This window comes from Thunnus albacares, chromosome 12, assembly GCF_914725855.1.
Source record: "Thunnus albacares chromosome 12, fThuAlb1.1, whole genome shotgun sequence".
Taxonomy (NCBI): domain Eukaryota; kingdom Metazoa; phylum Chordata; class Actinopteri; order Scombriformes; family Scombridae; genus Thunnus; species Thunnus albacares.
Window position 1 is genome coordinate 25,068,046 of NC_058117.1, and position 18,925 is coordinate 25,086,970.

Consider the following 18,925-nt stretch of genomic DNA (forward strand, 5'->3'; position numbering starts at 1 on the left):
TGCAGCCCTTGAGTAATCCTTCCATTGAAATACATGACATCACACGCATGCACAGGTCGTGTTGTTTTCAGAGACGGTTGGTCCTGTCCAATTCAGATGTTTTCTCATAATGAACACACTGTGATTTATTCCATTGTTAAGGTTTAAGTAGATAAGAATCTGCTTGTAAAAAAAGCTGATTCAATTTGATCATTTTAGAGATTGCATTACGTGAATTTTGCAAAGTAAGAAATGCTTAAACTTGGAAGCCCTGTTTGCAAATTTATGCCTAAGGAGGAATGAATAAATAATTGTTTTCATCTGTTTTTATTCAAATTGTGTTGAAAATATTAGCAGTGAAACAAACCACGAGCCTTGTATCCTACTGAATCAGGTGCTGAATGTAAAGCTTCACCCATATTAAAACGTGTACTGCGCTGACACGCACCTTGCAGACAGACTGGAACTCCTCGTTCTCGTCGTCATAGCAGGCCAGCAGGAAGCCTCCGTATGTTCCCGTCCTCTTGCCTTTTCCCAGGTAGGCGCCGATCACACACAGGTCCATTGTGTCGCCCACACCCTCCAGGTAGTCCTTTTTCAGCTGAGGTAAAGACAGGAAAATACAGTACGTTTCATGATTAGGGGTGTAACAACATATGGCGTGATATATGCACACTGTCAACATGCATTGTTGAACCCACCAAAAATAGAATCCCAGAATTCATTAGGACTCCCAAAAGGTACTAATTTTCTTTGCATGAATTAAATGCCAGAAGGCACAATTAAAATCTAATTTATAAAAAATGTGAACTGTCAAGAGTTCTTAACTGCAGCCTGACAATCAATGTCCACAAGTCTAAAAATCAATGTGTGTGGAAATATTAAAACCAGGAAATATGAACTGAGGTGTTTGAAAAATGTTACTGTAACAAAGTTATGGTAGTTGTATTTTGTCTATTGTTGTATGTAGAACAAACTCCTCTTGATTTTAATAAGAATATTTAAATTAGTAGAATAGTAATAGAATAATAAGATAGAGTTTTTGCACACTATACCTACAGAGGGGTAAATAAAGAACTCTATAGTCACTCTCTACTTGACTATAAGTGTTTGTGTCATAATAGAAAAATGTTTTCAGTTGTATAACAACCATGTCGGGGTCAGCGCAGGGATGGAAATTAGCATCAGCCACGAGCCAAACGCTGGTGAATTTGCTCAACCCACTGGGCACGATGGCCGACGTGCTGTAACGTTACCAGTCGACGGCGAGTCTCTGCTGCAGTTCATATCACTAAGTTTTAGCGTGTGTGACTGTGACGTTACTGTCTGTGTGCACGACATGAGCCATCGAGCGGTTATGTGTGGGATGTGTTAACCTGACTGGTAAAAAAAAAACAAAAAAACGGATAAATGAGACCAATTGGAGCTGCTCACTGGTCACGACCAATCAGCTGATCATCTCTACAAACAGCTTTATTGTGGGCACCAAATATTTCAAATCGGTGGCTATCAAGGACCACAAAGCCTCCAGGTGATCTGCATCATAGAAGGATAGTCGGCTCCAGAGTGTGTGTAATAATGTGTGGTAGATTGTTAAAGTTCTAATTTAAAATGGATCTACTGTGCACCGCTTGGGTGTTACACAAAAGTGAGATTTAACAGTGAGATTTCACAATAGTGGCTGGTAAAAAAAAAAAAAAAGAGCAGCTGGTAAAATTGGTGGAAGAAAAAGTTAACTTCCAGCACTGGGTCAGTGCGTGCCCATGTTTATGATAGATGTTAAATTTGTGTGAGTTATTGCTGTGTCACGTTACTGACCCCCCGCCACAGACAGAAAATTGCGCACACAATGCGCACACACACACATACACACACCTTGAGCCAGTTATGAGAGCGCTTGGCAATTTCATAGGTGGCGTCCTTCTCCAGAGTCTTCACCATCAAGCCTTCGCAGGAGTCTGCACATACAGGCAACACACATATTTCAAGCACCAAAACACGATTCTGGTCGTCCAGAAAGGAAATTAACAGATTATCTTTTAGATACATGGAAGGTCTTTGTCTCTTTCTGAGACACACACACACACACACACACACACACACACACACACACACACACACAAGAGAGAGAGGTCCAGGACACAAACACAGTAGACAAGGACACAGGAATATAACTCACATACACACATGGGGAAACACATTTCTATCTTCTTTCTCATATACAGAGTCGGACACAGACACACACACAAAAAAACCTCAATTACACAACTCACAGACTCTGCACACGCAGGCAAACACACAATAACACAACCAACATAGGAGGGAAGGTTCAGGCCAGACAAAGAGACAGCGGGAAGGAGGAAAAAAAGTACACAACTACTACACACCTCACACAATTTACACATGAAGGCAGCAGGCAAAGGCACAATCAAAATAAAACTAGCATGCAACACACCCACACACACACACACAAAAAGGTTCAAGTCACACAGGTTAAGCAGGCTAGGAAACAAGTACACAGTTAGCACACACACACATAAACAAAAAGTTCAAGACACAAATAGATACAGCAGGAAAGAAAACAATTAAAGTCTGTCACACACACAAACACACAAACACACAAACACACACCTCGGACCGACTGCTCCAGGAACTCAGCGATGGTGTCGGTGTTGTCAGAGTCGATGGATCGGGCGAACACAAACTCTCCCTCCACCTCTGAGAAGCTTTCTTTCAGCAGAGCTCGACGCCGACACAATGGCTGTCGCACCAGGGACTGTGCACACACACGAGAACACACACACACACATCGTTACAAATGGCAAAACTGTATCATTACAACCATCTCTTCTTCATAGCTTGGGGCCTTGCAATGACAAGGATGAAATGCCGTCTCAACCTTCTACCCACACACACACACACACACAGTCTCAGAGTATACTCACAGATACACAGTGGACACACATGAAACACCCCACACACACACACACACACACACGCTTAACAGTCTCAAACCACCAGAAAAACACACATGCTATCACTATGAGCATGTTTCAAAACACCTTCAGTAGTTTTAGGGGCATTTTGGATTTGTGCATTTAAAAAAAAAAAAAAATCAAATAGCCACAAATTCACCTAAATATCCCCAAAACCTCCTTTCAACGCTTGGCGTTAGTGGAAAAGAACTTGAAAAATGCAGGTTATTCCGGTTTATGACACTGCTTGAACCTTCTTACTTAATATCCAGCAGTATTGACACAGCAGCTGCATACTGCTGCCAGTAAAACACAAAGTCATGCTTCCCATTAACACAAGAGTGACCATATATGGGACGCCGATGAGGGATTACGCCCTTGTTGGTGCACTAGTAGACATGGTCACAGCTATGATTTTAGAAAGGAAAGCTCATAAATCCAAATTCTCCTAGTGCGACCCATTTTTTCCCACTTTGACAATGACATTTATTGTACATTTAATCTCAAAGTGTGATAAAATCACTACTTTTCCAGAGAGATGATGCATGTCAATGATAGGAAATAAAACAGTCGGGTATCCTGACGCGGTGACATGCATCGAGACTGTTGTGCTTGCATAGAAAAGAAAAGAGTGTAAAGTTTTTGATACGTGTCATAAGCTGCCAGTGTGTTGCCTTTAAATCATCCAGCTGTTTTTAAAGACTTCTCCACGATGTCGCTGTTTTGTCTATAACAGACAAATGAAAAATGTCTAACACAGCCTAAAAAAAAAAAAAATACAAAAAATGTACAAATGTGTGTAATCATAGAAAGTATTCTCTTCCTCTGGTTTTTAAACCTGTTAAACTCACAGAACCAAGGACGTGACCTTGTTGTCCACAGTGGTAGCTACTGTCCTGCTGGTTTGGTTGCGTGTTGGCACAGATGGTTTTTTTTGGGGGGGGGGATAGCATGAAAAGCTCTCCCCAGGCTAACAACAAAGTTAGTAGTGACAAGGACTGCAGCGCGTTGGGAATAGGACGTTCCAAAATGTTAGAAAAGGGGGAATAACACAAAAATAAAAAAGGGGCAATAGAAGAAGAAGACAATGTGCTTATAGAGGCAAATAAATTCATGCAAAAGTTTGGGCACCACTTGACAGATAACATATATTGGTGATTTTTTAATTGAAAATATATAAACAGTCTCTCTAGTATATGGGGACATTAATAGCATAGCTACTTTTTATGTCATAAATTGAACAAAAATAAATAAATAAAAACATCAACTGTGGCATGTGCAAACATTCGGGCACCCTACGAGTACTAAAGTCGTCTTTTTACGAGGTCTCGCACCTTAATAAGCTTGTTAGACCTTCAGGCATGTCAATAATTGTCAGGAAATGTCAGCTGGTGCCAGTTTCAAAAAGCTTTACAAATACTCTGACTCTTCAAACCATGTGCGAACACTCAGCGGCGACGGGTTCCTCTAAGCAGCTGTGTAAGACTCTGAAAATGAAAGCCGTTGAAGCCCACAATGCGGGGAAAGGCTACAAGAAGATAGCAAAGTGTTGTCAGCTTGCAGTTTCCACAGTGCGAAATGTAATTAAGAGATGGCACTTTTAAGGGGAACTGTGGAGGTGGAGAAGATGAGATCTGGAAGATCAAGAAAAAAAAAACTCTCAGAGGGAACTGCTCGTACGCTGGCCGGAAAGGCAAATCAAAAAAAAAAAACTCCCCCATTTGACTGCAGGAAGATTTAGCAGACTCAGAAGTGGCGGTGCAGCGTTCCTCCTTGTTATGCAGTTATGCACAAACAAGACCTTCATGGAGGAGTCAGTAGAAGAAAAACCTTACATGCATCCTCATCATAAAAATCCAACATCAGAAGTATGCAACAAGAACATCTACAGAAGCCTGATGCGTGCTGCGGACTGATGAAGTTACAATAGAAGTCTTTGGCCGCAATCAGCAAAGGTATGTAGGGAGAGGAAAGAAAAGAACATCTTGCCAACTGTTAAACATGGGGGTGGATCTATCATGCTTTGAGGTTGTGTTGCAGCAGGTGGCACGGGAAACATTGCACCGGTGGAGGGACTGGACTCCACTAAATACCAGCAAACTCTGAAAGCAAAAGCTGAAAAGAGGAAGGATAACGATCCTAAACATACCTCGAAATCCATCATTGACTTACCTCGAGACTCGCGAGCTGAGGGAGTTTTTTTTTTTTAATAATTGCGACTTAAACATTAGTGGAAAATCTGTGGGTGGATCTTAAAAGAACTGTGCATGCAAGACGGCTCGAGAATATTACAGAACTAGAAGCCTTTTTTTTTGCGAGGAAGAATGAGAGAAAATCCTAAATACAAGAATTGAAAGACTGTTAGCTTGGCTACAAAAGACGTCTGCAAGCTGTGATAACTGCCAGAGGGGCTGTTGCTAAGTACCCAATCTGTAGGGTGCCCAAACTTTTGCACACGCCACAATGTTTTTTTATTTTTGTTCATTTTATGATATAAAAAAAAATAACTATGCATTAATGTTTGCTGAAAATATTGTGTTTTATGTTCCGCATCCTCCAGAGACTGTGTTTACATCTTTTCAAGTAAAAAAAAAAAAAAAAAAATTATTTGTTAAGGGGTGCCTGAATTTTTTGCAGACAACTGTAAATGCCATATTGTGTTGGAAACAGCAATGAAATGGCACAATTTAAAACTCGCTGGTGCTCTTTCAATTATGTAATTTTGTTTGTCCACTTGGGAAAACTCAGGTTCCACCAGCTGATGGGAACGCTGACTGATTTACATTGTCTGTTCTTCAGCTGACTTTCAGGAAACTAACAAAAAAATTGTGCATTATTTGGATGGAAAGAGAAGTTTTTTTTTTTGTTGTTTTTTTTTTAAGAGACGTGTACGCTACAAGCACACACTCACAGTCCCATGAGTCACGATTACCGTCCACCACACACACAGTCTCAAAAAAGCTCTCTCAGACAGACACACACACACACACACACACACACACTCAGACACACTCTACTGGAATTACATTGAGCATTACAATCATTATCTAGTTACGGGCTCCAGTAGCACCATCATTGGTATTCAGGGACATCGTTGGCATCTTGGCAGGGCGGCGAGCATGCAGGCACGCTTACAAACAATAAACACACGCGCACACACACACACACACACATACACATGCCGGTTTAAAATGATGACGGCAGCGCTGAGAGAGATGTCAGGGTTATATTTGCCTCATCATCACCGGGCCCTTACCTCGCCGTTGAGATAGAGGAGGTCAAAGGCGTACACACACACTTGGACTTTGATCTCTGAGGCATCCACATCCTGCAGGGAGGCATCAAGACACAAACACACACACACAAACACACACACACACACACACATATACATTTTAATGTTTTCTCCCCTTGACAAAAATATGCAAATAAACGCATCTTATTCACAAATCGCTACATCCAACCTTGGGACATGTTACAAAGAGCCCTTTGATTTCCCTCCCGTTCATCTTGAGAGTTAACCAACACGACTTCTCTCTACATTTTAACAGCATCAGACCCCCCTCGCTGTGTTTCACCCCCCCCCCCACCGCCCCTCCTTCCTCCTCTTTCAGCCTATTACTTCCTGCACTTCACTTCACTCACCTCTCCTACTTCTCCCTCTCCTATTTTCACCTCTCTTGCACCTCATACTGTTTATTCTGAGTTTGTTTACTTGTGCCGGTTTCTACACCATCTACTCTACCTTATTATATGATTTCTACCGCCGTCCCAGTGTTGCTCCAGCTGTTCCAAAAATCACTAAGTTTGTGAGTAAAATCCTTTCTTTCCTAGCTAAAAGTTTCAAACCAGTGATTTAGTAAATCAGGTTGCATCCCGATAATTAAAAGCTACCCTGTGGAGGTTGGGGTTTTTTTTTTTTTTGCCAGTGATGCAAAACACCGGCGCTGCAATGATTAGTTAATTAATCAATTGACAGAAAATTAACTGGAAACTATTTTATTTGCTGTGTCATACATGACAGTAAACTGAGTATCTTTGGATTTTTACTGACATTTTATATACAGAACGATTAATCATCAGCAGATCAATTGATAATGGAAAATAACCAGTAGTTGCTGCCCTACAACACACATCCCTGCCAATGGTTTTACATGATCCCATTGATCCACAGGTGACGTAACGCACCAAGAAGAAACGCAGCATGAATATGAAATATCAGATTATTCTAACCAAACATTTGCTAATTTTATAAACTAATTTAGCAAAAAGTTATCGGCATAACATTTTATAATCAGAGATAAATTGTGTTTTTTGTGAAATGTGATTAAAAATATTCACAGTTTACAACATTAATTACAGCATTTTATCAAGCACTGAGTAAGATGTGTTGACCGTATTTCTCATAATTACAGCTGCAATGATTAATCGATAAAGTCCTTCTCAAATGTAATGATTGAATGCTTGTCTTTGTCCTGCGTATATGATGTTAAATTGAATATCTTTGGGTTTTGGACTGTTGGTCAGACAAAACAAGACAACTGATGACGTCACTTTTGACTCTGAGAAATTCTAACAGTCATTTTTTCACTATTTTCTGATTTTTTTTATAAACCAGACGATTAATCGAGATAATCAGCAGATTAATCGATAATGAGAATAATCGTTAGTCGCAGCCTTACATATAATATCTTTATTCTTCGCTCTAAAAGGGTCGTGTCTGTGAATTTATGAAGCGCCTCTTTAAGAAATCACTTCTCCAAAACTTGATATCACAAAAAAAAGAAAAATCCCTATGACCAGTAGCCAGCGGTGAAGAGATGTTATCAGGAACACAAAATGAAACGGCAGCATCTGCAATAAAACATTTTCTCTCCTGATTTATCCCTCTTCTCCTTCATTCTCCTCTTCAGTCTCTCATTACTTTCCCCTCCGCTCATTAATGATGTTTAATTAGTCTGTATATTAGTTTAATCTCCTCATCTGAAAAAAAAAAAAAAAAAAATTTCATTTCAGCAGAAACACTTGTGGTGGTAAAACAGTGAAGATATTGTTACAAAAACGCCAGAAGGGCAGTACAATCAGTTTGTGCATCAAATCGTCATTACAAAAACAGTCATGATTTCATAGTGGCGGTAACAATATCCAGCAAAATATCATCAGGATAATCATTTTCACCCATTTTCATCATCGTGTTCTCTGTATTTGCACACTAATTTTATCCTTTCCTAATTTTCAGGGATGTCATCATGCATCCAAAAAAAAAAAAAAAACCCACCAAAAAAACAACAAGGTAAAGGCAGCAGTTTCATTCTAATGTGATTGGTGTGGTGAAAAGAGGCCGTTACTCTGATCAACACTGAAAAAAAACACCTTGCTGACATTTGCAATCTCTACCCCCCCCTTTTACCTCACTACCTCTCTCCCCTCGATCCATTTGACTCCTCTCTCTCCTACTTATCAGTCTCTCCCCCTCTTCTGTCTGCTCTTTCTCCGTCCATCTGCTGCATCATTTCACTCTATTATCCACCTCTCCTCTCCTCTTCAGGTCTCCATCTCTGTCTTGTTTTCTCCCTTCAACCTTTTTTTCCCCCCCACCTCCTCCTCCTCTCTACCTTTTTGACACCTGAAGCATTTCATTCATCTTTTTGTCTGTCCGTTTCTCCATCCATACCTTCCTCTTACGGGTGGTGAGGACCTGGAAGGGTTGGATCTGTTTCTTCTCACGGTCCCAGGCCACCGCCTCAGTGTCCAGGACGCAGGACACCACCGAGTCCTTCTTCATCTATAGGAGACATGATGAAGATACGGCAAAATGGGAATGAATAAAGAGATGAGAGATGATATTCAACAGAGGGACAAGGAGGGTTTTTCCATTATATATATATAAAAACGTCAGATTTTGTTATTTGTAGACTGTCTGGAAATGTAATAGAAGAAAATTTAACAAACTTAAGAGATTTAAACTGAGGACGAGACTCAACTGGCTGCTTTCAACAGGCATGAATGCAGGAAATCCATCTGAAAACATGTTCAGGCTGTTTCAGGACCTGCAGTTGCCCTCAATTTATCACCAAATACTTCAAAAAAGTCAACACATTAACATTTTTCGCCTCTACATTCATCGCTTTCTCTTGAGTAGCCATATCTGTTGCTGCCGTCTCTTCTTCTGTATTTCGCTAGTTGCCAAATTGTTAAAACACACCCCCTCTTTTGGTCGGATGCCCACTTTGTGCCAAAAGCCAAATGCTCCACATGAGACTCTTTACAGTTTGTTTCTCAGCTGTTTTTTTTCCTCGGCATTAAGTTAAAAAAAAAAAAAAGGCTCCGGCAGCTGATAGTTATTTCCCTGTGCAGGGAAACAAACTCTGATAGGGTTTAGTCTGGGAAATAAAGCATCTAGCTCATGGGCAGATTGCTTTGACCATCAAGATCAGACTGAAGTGACTGCTAATTATCTGCCACCAAAATCCTGCGTGTGAGGCTTAAAAGGATGTTAATCTCTTACTTCCTGGTCGATTTGGGGGCCGCCAGGATCCTTTAAAATTTACAACCTGACCCAGAAAGAGAGCTCATCAGCCGCTCCAGTCTAAGAGGGATCAGTTCAATCAGGCTGAGGGTTGCATTAGAGGTAACAGGTTGTTTGGAAAACAGTCTCACCATTATATATCACACACAACCGGTTAGCGGGTCATTAGGCTAAGTAGGGCATTAATGAACAATTAATGTATTTGTATTAATATTAATGTATTACTATTAATTCATAACTTAAAGCATTAAAGCTCTATGCTAGCTTCAGGAAAATTACTTTTCCCTCATTAATATGCAAAATAATGCAGCAAGGTGCTGTAAAATCTAATCAGACCATCTCCTCTGTGCAAGGCGATGTGTGTTAGTGTGAAGTTTCACTCAGGCGCTGTTCATTCATTGCATTCACAAGGATGTGTTTCGACACTCGCCGAGACGCTGCCATGACAACCTAATGTGAGGGAACAAGGGGATGCAAATTTCGAGCAGTTTCTTTAATCAATCGTCGGGCCCGAGTTAATGATCGGCAATCGATTTCCTCCGATGAGAGCTTAATTTTAAAAACAACAGACATGGTGTGTTTTCGCAGCGCAAATAAATGAAGTGTCATAAATTAAGTAAACAGGAGACAGTTATCCAGAGCGCAAATTAAATAAAATGATGCAATCACTTAAAAAAAAAAAAAAAACGATGTGCTTTTCCCCCTACGACGTGCAAATGAAAAACAAATGGCTGACACCCAAAATTTTCACTTCGTTTATCGTTTTTTTTTTTCATCCGAAACCCCTCTGAGTTTAGCCAGAGGTAATGATGAGAGAGAGAGAAAGGAGAAAGATTCGGAGAAAAAAAAAAAAAACTGGTTAGAGAGAATGAGAAGTGAGACAAGCAGGAGAGAAAAGACTGGGGAAAGAAGTGAAAGAAAAGGTTTTAAAAAGGGAGTGAGGGGGGGGGGGGGGGGAGTGTGTGGAAAGAGAGTGTGAAAGACAAATGGTGAGGGGAGATTGGAGGGGTGGGGGTGGGGGGGGATAAAAAGGAAATGAAAGCAGAATCAAAAAAGGTGAGAGAAGATGGCAGTCAGGAGCACCGACAGGCAATGAAGAAAAAAAAAAAAAGAACAGGAGCAGGAGAATATGTAAGGCTGTAAAGGGGAGAGAAGAAGAGAAGAGTGGTGAGAGGGGAAGGGTAAAAGAGGCAAAGAGACATACACGGACCCAAAAAAAAAAAAAAAAAGAAAGGTGAAATTACAGACAGGCTGAATCAAAGCGCTGAGAAAAGATGAGAGGAAGAAGGAGACAAAGAATGAATAAGAAAAGAGCGAGAGAAGAGAAGAGAAACAGAGGTGAAAAAGACAGCGGGGAGTAGTGAGGGAATGAACAGGTGTCATCAAGAAGTAATGAAGAAGAAAAGAGAGGGGAGAGAGAGAGAGAGAGAGAGAGAGAGAGAATTGATTAGACGGGTGGACGGAGAGAGAGAGAGAGAGAGAGGGGGCGCGGTGAGGGTTGAGGGCGGGAGACAAAGAGCCACGTAGCTTTTAAAGTTATGAGAAAGAAAAAAAGGAGCAATAACCGGAGAAATGAAAATCAGTGCGAGAGGAAAACGTGAGAGGGCAGATGTTATGTGAAACGATGAGATACAGGGTGTGAAGAGAGAAAGACAGATAAACTGACAGGAACGGGGGGGGGGGGGGGGGGGGGGGTAACACTCAGAAGTGAACTTTTCCTTCGCTGCAATTACCTAATGTTGTTTTGTTTTATTATGATAGACGGGGTTAAGCCATAGGCAACCAACCGCTGAAGTCATGCTGGCACGGTGTGATTGACTTTCCACACAAAAGAAGTTGTTTACCATTTATGATGTGATGGAAGTGTGCAGTAAGAGCCTTTATTTCCTTATAATTTCTCGTCTTTAAAACAATGGCACTACTAATAAAGCTAACTCGACAAAAACATTTCCTATGACTGCTTCACAGCCTTCTTTTAGGCGTTTTTTTTTTTTTTTTTTTTTTTTTTTTTAAATACAGCGAATTAGCGAGTCGACTGTAGGGAGATGACAGGAAATCAAAGAGAGATAAAGATAAGGGGAACGACATGCAACAAGGGGTCCCCGGCTAGACTAGACCCCGGGATGTTCTGGTTCATGGTCAGTGCCTTAAAACCAAAAAAAAAAGGCAGCAGGGGCCTGTGAAGAGCTTTTGATATGAAGCAGTAGAAAATGTTCAGTGTGCGTTATCTTAAAAACCGACTCTGATAAAGCTACGAGTAAACAATAAAATACGGCTGATGTTTGAAAATAAGAACAGGAACGTAGGAGTGAAACTAGATTTACAACCAGAGATTCAGTTACAAGTTTACTTATAAAAAGTACTGAGAGGGTTTTTTTTTTATGCTTTTTCTCTAGTCTGCAGCACATCTGCACAGGTTGAGTCATGATCAGTTTAACACAATAAACAGCTTAGTTAAGAGGAGGAGACATAAGTGACCACGATGTCCAAAAAAACTGTATTTAACACTCGTCTGTGTCTGGGATTTAATTCATGACAACCCTGAAAAAAAAACACAATACTTTCCAGTGATTGACATCTGAGATATCACGCGTGCCACGTTTGTATTTCAGCTGAGAAACGTCCCAAAGCGATATCGAGCCTGAATTCTGCTACAGATGGGTTTGAACTGGAAAAAAGTGGCCACGCGGTGTAGATAAAATGAAACGAGACATGATTTTCTTTTAACGTTATTGATGTTTCAATAACAGTTGTGTGTGTGTGCCGGACAAAGTCTTGAAAGGAGAGAGCAAACAGACGTAGCTTTATTTTGGTACTACATTGCAGTTCCTTACTAAAAGCAGAAAAAAAAACATGCTCAGCAGGCGTCTAGGTAGTGAGCATGCTCAGATAACCTCCCAGGCCAACTGCCAGAGCTTCAGGTCCTGGTGATCTCTCTCTCTCTCTTTCTCTTCCCACGCAAGCAGAACCTCACTAATTTGGCAAGTCTACCCACTTCTGTGATTTTTGCTTAAATGACAAGTGTTTTTGACATCTATTAGGGTGACAACAGCATCCGCATGACTAGAAAATTATCCAGCCTGAATAAACAACTCTCTGAATTAAAAAAAAAAAATGAAATTTGATGACTAATAGTAGCTTTTAGTGACTGAAGGAGGAAGAGGACAAGAAAAGGAGCAGATAAACTTTGAAAAAGGGGTTTCAATCTGAGACAGAGACGCAGAGATGCAAACCAGAAATATGAAAAAAAGGCAAAATGAAAGACAGATTGAGTGAGATAAATGGGTGCAGTTGTTATCCACACAGCTGTAAAAAGCCCTCATTTGACAAATCACGGCTCAGGCTGACTCTCTTCTCTCCCAGGGACCGAGCCGCGTCGCTCTGTGTGTTCGAGTGTTTTACCTTGGGAATGCGAGAGATGATATCGGGGTATTTGCTGGTGTTGTCTTCTTGGTTGCGGCTGAATATTCTAACCTCACCGCTCTCCAGAATGTGAATCTATAGTGGGTGGGTGGGGGGGGGGGGACAAAACAAAACAAAACAAAACACAAGGAATAAAATACAGGACGTGTTTTTAGTAGTATTTCAGTTTAGTAAGTAAACACATGTTTAAAAACAGGTCAATGTTAATACTACAAATGAAATGTAGGTTTTTATGATTTAGCTTGATAGATGGTGGTGGTATAATGCCAAGATTGGGCCACTGTGTCAGATTAGGTGATTATAGAGTCATAAATCACGTTAGTCTTCAGGATCTCAGTATCTACACAATACTTTTGTCTTTTGAGATGATCACTGAGTCACTTTGTGCGATCATAGACTCAAATGCTTGCTGGCAGACTACAATCACAGCTTGCTGTCTGTAATGACTTGCATCACGTACATAGATCACCTGTTTACTTATGCAATGACGGTTTTATGAATGAAAGTAAACCTGGGACCATGTGGGCTCTGACTCCAACAGGGCGACATCGCATCCAACTAAAATAAACTTAACATTTCCCTTTTACTCCGCCATGTCTACAGATGTGCATTATAGAGCACTTGGCGCTTTCAATGGGGGCCGACATCACAGAACACGCTGTAGAAGTCCCACCGCACAGGATAAAACGAGCAATCGCACCTGTCGCTCTGTTGGGTCAGACCTCTCTCTCTCTCCTTCTGAATGAATGTTATCCTTGAGTTTTGCATCACCTGTGTGTGTGTGTGTGTGTGTGTGTGTGTGTAGTCTGTCCTCTTTCCAGGTCAACATTATAGAGAAAAAGCTCGTGTGTCTCAGGTTCTACCAGTTTTGGCAACGACTGGAAGTTGTGAAATGTCCTCCTGCAACTCATACACTTTTGCAAAGTCTAAAATTATCATTCTGTTTCTCCATATTGTAATTTTACTATTGTTATTTCTGTCCAGTCTGTATACTCTGGAGAGATCCCTCCTCTGTTTATCATTTTCTAGTTTTTTTGGGGGGTAGTTTTTTTCTCATTTGAACTGACTAGTCTTAAGATAGAGGGTGCCATATGCTCTACAGATTGTCAAACTTTAAGGCTAATTTGATGATTTGTGAATTTGGGCAATACAAAATTGAATAGTATGAGCTTGGCACGAGAGAAATCAATAGTTACCTTTTTTCCAATGGCAAAAAGTTGAAGATGTGGGTCATTAACAATCAAGCATGTGAACATTATAACACTAGTTTTCTTCTCTGGAGCATCTTATAATCTGTCTTGCTCTATTTGTCTTCATCGCTCCTCTTCTATTCTTTTTCCTTACATCTTTTTATTTTCTTTATTATCATTTGTCTCGGCTTAATGAGGCCAACCGCCATTACACTGCCATTAAAATCAAGTCTGAGCTATAATGTATTGCCTTGTGCGCAATTCTTATTATGTCTCTGCTTTGTATACATAAATTCACATGAAACGTTGTTTTAGTCGATTGTTGGGACGTCGTTTGAACATGTGGACGGGACAAACAGATGACACTGGCTCAATTACAGTTTTTATTTTCTTCTATTGATCAATGAGCCTTGTCTCTGACAAATAAAACTCATAAAATAAAGATGAAATACACAGACAATCACTTACTCGGCTGATTTGATGGGACACATACTTCCCTGCATGCATACACACTTATTTTGATTCATCAGATGCCACACACACACACACACACACACACACACGCAGATACACACTTTCTTATGGCTATTCACAAAATCTGAACACACACACACACACACTAACAGAGAGGGAGTGTTTTACTGAGTGGTGTATCACGAGTCCCTCTGCTGGCTGTTTGAGGTAGTGTCCACTGCGGTGAGACCAGTATGTGAGTGAGAGAGAGAGAGAGAGAGAGAGACAGAGAGTGAGAGAAAGGGAAAGAAAAGGAGGACGTCATAGGGCTCACTCGTTCTGTCTCCATCCTGTTTCTCTCTCTCTCTGCTCATCTCTCTTCTTCTCAATTCAACTCAGTTCAAAGGCACTTTATTGGCATGACTGTCCAAAATTACCAATACAGCTGGAGGGGTTTACATTACAATCTCTGTCTTGCTGTGTCTCTTTATATGTCTCTCTGTCTCCGAATTTCCACAGCTCGACTGATGTCTCCCGTCGCGTCTTCGTGTCGGTCTCCCTCTCCCTCTATTGCGTCTTGCCTTCACTGTCTCTAGCCTCTTTCCTCACCTCTCTCTATATCTCCCCACCCTCCCCTCCTCCTCCTTCTCCTCCTCCTTCTTCTTCTTCTTCTCTCTGGTCCATAATGGCAGAAGTAGCTCGCTCTGCCTACGGGCCCAGGGCAAAAGCAGCACTACTGTTTATCTTAAAAGAATAGGCACAGGCACTCACACACACACACCCACCGTACAGAAACGCCATGCATGTGTGCACACAGTCAAGTGAACACACAGCGAGAGAGAGAAAGAGAGAGAAAGAGAGAGAGAGAGAGGGGAAAAATAACTCACAGAACGGCAATACCTCACACTCAAAGAACACAGCCGAGAGGTATATGCATACAAAATTCAGCAGGCATATGTTCGGTGCCAAACGGAAGAAAAAACAAACAGTTGCACTCCGTCACTTTGCCACCTACTGTGTACACACACATATACACACACACACATACACACACACACACCTGCGCACGCTCTCCGTCGTATTTGTACTCGCAGGTGAACGCTGCCTCGTCGAACCTCTTCATCACCTCTCCGACCCCCTTGGTGGGGTGAGCCAACATAGGTCTCAGCGGTACACCTGGGAGAGGACAGGTGACGAGAGAATTGGAGGAAGTAAACAGCTTAAAAAACAGCGGGACACTAAAGCTACCTACAAAAAAAAAAAAAAAAAAAAAAAAAAGCAGTGATGCATTTTTCATGAATCATAAATAGTTCAGAATCTAATTGTGAGTTAGCCCAGGAGAACTTTTCTTCATTTGCCACTTTCTTGTACGAGGAGGAAGGAAGGAGGAAGGGAGGGGCTGAGAGCAATAACAGGCCTCCAGGTTAGACAGAGAGGCAGATCTCAGATCCATTTTGCCAAATGCAAAAAAAAAAAAAAAAAAAAACCCCAGTAGCTGTGAAATTAGCTCTGCTGACACATTCCCGCATGACACGACTGCATCACACCCACAACTGTTTTCTCTGACAGAAACCATAGTTGAAAATTAGTTTGTCTGTATTCTAATTTGGCCCTAATATGAAAAGTTCTCTGACTCACATCCCCTTAGGCTGCACTGCTAAAAAGTTAAGCTTCAAAAGCAGCAGCAGGAGTGATATAATGTAAATGTACCAAACAAATTCCTTTAATTGCAGCTTACGGAGCACCGGAGCCAGATACGACAGGACAGTAACGTTTTGTCCGAGCCGGCTGGTGCTATCTAAAATTCACCAGCTCCTTTAACTATATTGCATTTTAGAACAGAGCAGCCTTCTGAATAACAATTGTTCACCTGCCAGAATAGCTGGTAGATTCATCTACCTGACCAACCACAGCCAATTTAGCTTCCCAATTTAGCGGCGTTGAGATGGCGGCTGGTATTAATTTCCTACCTTGGTGTCAAGGCTTCTTATCACAAATAGCTTGACAACAGTGTAATTGGGAGCTAATCCTTAGTTTAGGGGTATCTTTTATCTTTCTGTGATAAATGACTCAACTAAAATAACTGACTCACCTCCGCTGAACGGATCGATAAGCGCGCACACACACACACCAGCCACCGTTTTTGAATGGTGTGCGTCACCTGATGGGCTGCTTACCTGGAGTGAGCTTGCAGTGATTGGGCAACTGGTCTATGCCCTCTTTTAGCAGAACGGGGATGAGGACATCGTAATTGGGCATCTCGCTGGACGGGGGGGAGACGGGGGGGGGGAGCATTGGGGAGTGAGCAGGAGACAAGGCAGGGTGTTTGGGAAGAACAACAAAGAAGAAGAAAAAAAAATCAATATCATCCAAAATGAAAGAGGAGAATGAGTGAGGGAGAATGAGGGACAGGGCTTAAGGGGGATGAAGCATTGTAGTGGGGCTGAGGAGAGACTGCAAAGTGAAATGAGGGGTGGGTGGGTGGGTGGGTGGGGTGGTGGTTTTGCTTAGGCTTCAGTTACCAGTAAGTCTGTTTGAGAATGAGACTCTTTTGTTCAATCCAAGCCCGCCTGCTCTCGGCGCTCATCCCCTTCCCTGCGTCGATCACAGCGGGAGGGAAACCTATAAGGAAGGAAGGGAAAGGGGAGAAAAAAGATGCATTTAAAAACAGACCAGTGTAAATGTTTGAACAGTTTGTATGGCCCGACGTTTGTTAGAATGAAAGTTCAGAGGCACTTCAAAAAGGGACCGGGAAACACACGAGACTCGCGACGGTTTGCAATTACTCGTGTACAGCTGCACCTCGAGTGTTTTCCCGCCGTGCTGCTTGGACTCATTTCACTGCCGATGTGGTCAGGTGGTTTGCAAAAAAAAAAAAAAAAAAAACGGAGGGACTAATGAATTATTTTGTTTCCCAGCTTAACATGAATAATTACGCTATATTCAAAAATACGACTGAATACTGAATCATTCGAATACATTATTCATCGTAATGATCCACTTTAGCCCGACAAAGAATTTGCTCTTGGTTGACCTGCCTGATTAAATAATGGTTAAATAAATAAATAAAAATGTTACAAAAAACATTTCCAGACCAGATCAATGCAAATTTCCCCACCGAGCCTCTGGTCTAATTGACTCTTATTAAAGCATACCTCCAGTTGTGAATAAGCCACGAATACTAATAAGTGGGGAAACGAATTTATTTAATTTGGTGGTCTGTGGTGTTTGGTAATAGCGGGGGGGGGGGGGGGGGGGGGGGGGGTCGGATCATTGTTGAAAAGCAGGTGGTGAGAGGAAGGCTGTCGAAAACGTCATACTGATGGATTCGCCGACACAGATATGTTGATTTCATATTTCAATTATTTAACTGAGGATTTCTGTGTTTGTTGATTTTTATCATGCTTTTGGAGGTTACTCATTGGTTGTGTATCGGCTCGGTTGATAAATTCATGTTTCCAGTTTCATCTATGACAGTTTTAATGACTGCAAAGAATATTTTAGCACTGCTTTAATAAGCGTCTTATAAATAAAATGCATTATTACTTGCTGTAACACCCTACCTTCTTCTCTTTAAGTGTCACCTCGCAGCATTAAATATCACAAGAGGATAATTCGGTCATACCACATGTAGAGGAGCATCTCTTTATGAATTAAAGCACAAACTGCTTTTACAGAGCTTCACACCGGGACGGGTGCTTGACGGTTTTAACATTAACAAATACCTTGACCGGGTGGTGTCAGGCACACAGCTTGGCTTAATGCTGAAAGGACACTCTGCTCAGCCAGTCCTATCCTCAGCTTCCCAGCGAGGGACCTGTCGATCAAAAACCACAAGACCAACGGCAGTAAGTGTTGACATCCGTTTGCACCTGCTACCCATGACAACAAGCTACATGCCTGAGCATACATGCAGAGAGGCAAGAAGGCACTGCGATATTTGTGTGTCTATGTGATGCAGATGTGTGTGTGTGCATGTGTGTGCCCGTGGTCACACACACACACACACACACACACACGGTCGAGCTCGTCTGCGAATGTGTTGGAGAGAGTGTTATTTTACCTGACTATATAGCGGGCCTCGGAAAAGCGGCATGCCACAAAGAGGCCTTTGATGATGTCGATTTTCTTATTCATGGCCTGAGGCAGACGGGAGGAAATTGAGATTCACAGAAGAAGAGCGAGAGGAGACAGAATGTAAAAAGACTGAGGTCACCAGCGAGTATAAACTCCATGTTCAGTCTAGAGTAAAAGAAAAAAAAAGAAAACCCAGCAGCAACAAGGAAGGGGAAGGAACTAATTGCTTGCGAGATTCCAGCCAGGTGACGACTTATTCAAAGGGCTGAGAGACTACCTCCTTCCCTCTGAAGTAGACA

At 41.6% G+C, this 18,925-nt stretch overlaps 1 protein-coding gene across 1 annotated transcript in view; it reads right to left on the bottom strand.

Moving 5' to 3' along the window:
* Positions 1-18,925, bottom strand: part of lig1 (ligase I, DNA, ATP-dependent) — a 54,085-nt gene that overhangs the window by 14,619 nt on the left and 20,541 nt on the right. Inside the window, exons 13-23 of the mRNA XM_044369080.1 lie at positions 18,613-18,689; positions 18,275-18,366; positions 17,072-17,171; positions 16,727-16,812; positions 15,610-15,725; positions 12,886-12,981; positions 8,629-8,739; positions 6,211-6,282; positions 2,611-2,755; positions 1,855-1,937; positions 428-580 (exon numbers count right to left, since the gene is read on the bottom strand). Coding sequence (XP_044225015.1) covers positions 428-580; positions 1,855-1,937; positions 2,611-2,755; positions 6,211-6,282; positions 8,629-8,739; positions 12,886-12,981; positions 15,610-15,725; positions 16,727-16,812; positions 17,072-17,171; positions 18,275-18,366; positions 18,613-18,689 — 1,131 coding nt within the window. The remainder of the gene's footprint in view (positions 1-427; positions 581-1,854; positions 1,938-2,610; positions 2,756-6,210; positions 6,283-8,628; positions 8,740-12,885; positions 12,982-15,609; positions 15,726-16,726; positions 16,813-17,071; positions 17,172-18,274; positions 18,367-18,612; positions 18,690-18,925) is intronic.